Source organism: Aphanomyces astaci (assembly GCF_000520075.1).
Source record: "Aphanomyces astaci strain APO3 unplaced genomic scaffold supercont1.1, whole genome shotgun sequence".
Lineage (NCBI taxonomy): Eukaryota > Oomycota > Saprolegniomycetes > Saprolegniales > Verrucalvaceae > Aphanomyces > Aphanomyces astaci.
The window spans coordinates 2,556,970-2,559,798 of NW_009798264.1; the positions used below are offsets into that span (position 1 = coordinate 2,556,970).

Here is a 2,829-nt window from a genome sequence, read left to right on the forward strand (position 1 = left end):
GAGGGACAGAGTCGAGTCAAACGTTTGGATTGGCAGGGATTAGAAGTGATTTGATTGGCTTAGGCGGTTGTTTAATCCATTCTCCAAAGGCATTCGATTCTGCTGAGGGCAGTTTCGAATCGATTTGACAATACTGTATACTATTAATGCTGTAGTAACGTCATATGGTTTTATGGTCTCCGACCTACAGAGTTGCACTTACATGATATACCATGACACATTTTCGGGCAAGTCCAAATACTGGGTATAAGACGAGCATGCGTAATATTTGGACCTTCGACTGTCATCACCCCATTCCGAATTTGCGCCTACGTTGGCAACATCAACATGAGAGTAGTGACGTCGACGTCGGCTTTAGTCTTGCTTGCATGCACCATACTGTCCGCTGCCCAGGACTTGGACGCCAAAGCGCGCGACATTGTGGAACGTATGAGCGTGGACCAGTTGCTGGGTCAAATGACGCAGATCACCATTGACTTCGTGCTTGCCACACAAGACGGAGGCAAGGTGGTCAACGTGGGAAAAGTCCACGAATTGGCCAACCAAGGCATCGGATCGTACCTAAACACGCCGTTCGTGGCAGCTCTTGGGGACAACTACGGGTGGAACGTGCATGAGTGGCGCCATGCCATCGGCCAACTCCAAGATGTCCACATCCGCACGACCGGTACACCCATCATCTACGGACTGGACTCGCTCCACGGCGCCAACTACGTCAAAGGCGCCGTTCTGTTTCCCCACCAAATCAACGTTGGCGCGACGTTCGATCCCGAGCTGGCCCGTCGAATGGGCCATTACGCCGGCCGCGACACCAAGGCGGCGGGGATTTCGTGGATCTTCGGTCCGACCTTGGAACCTGTGCGCCACAAGGGGTGGCCACGCATCATGGAAACGTTTGGCGAAGATCCGACGGTGGTTGCGGACATGGGGAAAGCAGCGATCGATGGCATCCAGAGCCAGGGGGTGGCGGCCTGCTTCAAACACTTCATCGGGTACTCGGCCAGCAACAGCGGCAAGGACCGCGACCCGGTGTCCCTGAGCAACCACGAACTGCTCAACTTGTTCATGCCGCCGTTCAAAGCCGCGATCGATGCGGGGGTGATGAGCGGTATGGACTCGTTCGTGTCGTTGGATGGCATCCCCATGGCTGCCAACCGCAAAAACTCCATCCAGTTCCTCCGCGACGACCTCAAGTTTGACGGTGTACTGGTCAGCGATTGGGAAGAAATCTACATGTTGGAGTTCTACCACAACTATGCCGCGAATCGCGAGGACGCCATATACAAAGCCATGACGGACTCGTCCTTGGACATGAGCATGGTGCCGCACGATACGAGTTTCATCGGACACATGAAGGACTTGTACTACGCTGGGAAAATTCCCCTCGACCGAATCAAGACATCGGTGACCCGCCTCGTCAAGATGAAGCTCAAGCTCAACCTTTTCGACGTGCCGATGCCGGGGGCCGATGTCGTCAACCAGGTGGGCGACTGGTCGAGTCGGGCGGCGGCGTGGGACATTGCCAAGGAGTCGTTGGTGTTGGTGAAGAATGTGGACAATGTTTTGCCGCTGGACAAGTCCAAGAAGTTCTTCTTCACGGGCCCATCGATCGACGACATTGGACTCATGTGTGGGGGCTGGACCTTGACGTGGCAAGGCCAGCAAGGCAGCTCCATGTTCCCCAATCATTGGCGCACGATCAAGGGCGCAATGACAGATGTCGTGAACGATCAGTCCCGCACTGAGTTCTACCAAGGAGTCAACATCGACGGCTCGTGGTGGGACATCAACTGGGCCAAGCAGAAGGCCCAAGCCGCCGACTACACTGTGATCGCGCTGGGGGAGCGGCCGTACGCCGAGTTCAAGGGCAACATCGACCCATACGAACTGCCCTCAGGACTGACTGAATACGTCAAAGCCCTCGCCACCACGGGCACCAAGATCATTTTGGTGCTGGTGGAAGGGCGCCCTCGCTTGTTGAGTGGCATTGCAGACGTCGCTGCAGCTGTGCTGTATGCTGGGCTGCCCTGTGAAATGGGCGGCGAAGCCATCTCTGAAATGTTGTTTGGATTGACCAATCCCAGCGGACGAATGGCGATGACGTACCCCAAGTCTACGGACCAAGTCAACTTGGCCACGCCGTACTACGGACGAGTGGGGGACGAGTGTGTCGTCGGCGGAGTCACGACTCATTGTCCGGTCGAATGGCACTTTGGCCACGGGTTGAGTTACACGTCGTTTAGCTACTCGGATGCTCGGTTGTCAGTCACGAACCTGTCGCCGTCGTCGAGTGAGACGACGGTGACCGTCACCGTGACAAACGAGGGCGGCATGACCGGCAAGGAGTCGGTGCTGCTGTTTGTGTCAGCGCCCGGGGGTCCTGAAACGAGATTGCTCAAGAAATACACCAAGGTCGAGCTGACACCAGGGCAATCCAAGGAGGTGAGCTTTACGCTTTCTCCGGATGACTTTGGCAAATACGTCAACGAAATCGGTCAAGGGCTGCGAAAAGAGGCAACTGCTGGAACGTACTACGTGTCACTCAAATATGACACCCTTTGCAATGCAGCCACCCTTGGCCCCCACTGTAAGGCCTTCACGTGGAACAGTGCCAGTGCCCCAACTGTTTCTTTTTACAAGCTTCACGTGGACGCGTACGACTTTGTGCTTACAAACCCGTCCTCGGAGCCAGTCGTGTTTGTCGCCGACGTTGCCAATGCGCCTGCGCAAGAGTGGTCCTTTGACAGCGCCACGAGTCAAGTCGTGAATCGCGGCACTGGTCGCTGTTTGGACGCATGGGAGCCCAAGAATGGCGGGGCGGTCCACACG

At 56.0% G+C, this 2,829-nt stretch overlaps 2 protein-coding genes across 2 annotated transcripts in view; both read left to right on the plus strand.

Annotated features, from left to right (window-relative positions):
* H257_00912 (hypothetical protein) overlaps nt 1–106 on the plus strand; it is a gene marked incomplete at both ends in the record, with an annotated part of 3,068 nt that extends 2,962 nt beyond the window's left edge. Inside the window, one exon of the mRNA XM_009823846.1 lies at nt 64–106. Coding sequence (XP_009822148.1) covers nt 64–106 — 43 coding nt within the window. The remainder of the gene's footprint in view (nt 1–63) is intronic.
* A 221-nt stretch (nt 107–327) lies between these two features.
* Nucleotides 328–2,829, plus strand: part of H257_00913 (hypothetical protein) — a gene marked incomplete at both ends in the record, with an annotated part of 6,750 nt that continues 4,248 nt past the window's right edge. The window contains one exon of the mRNA XM_009823847.1: nt 328–2,820. Within this exon, the coding sequence (XP_009822149.1) occupies nt 328–2,820 (2,493 nt within the window). The remainder of the gene's footprint in view (nt 2,821–2,829) is intronic.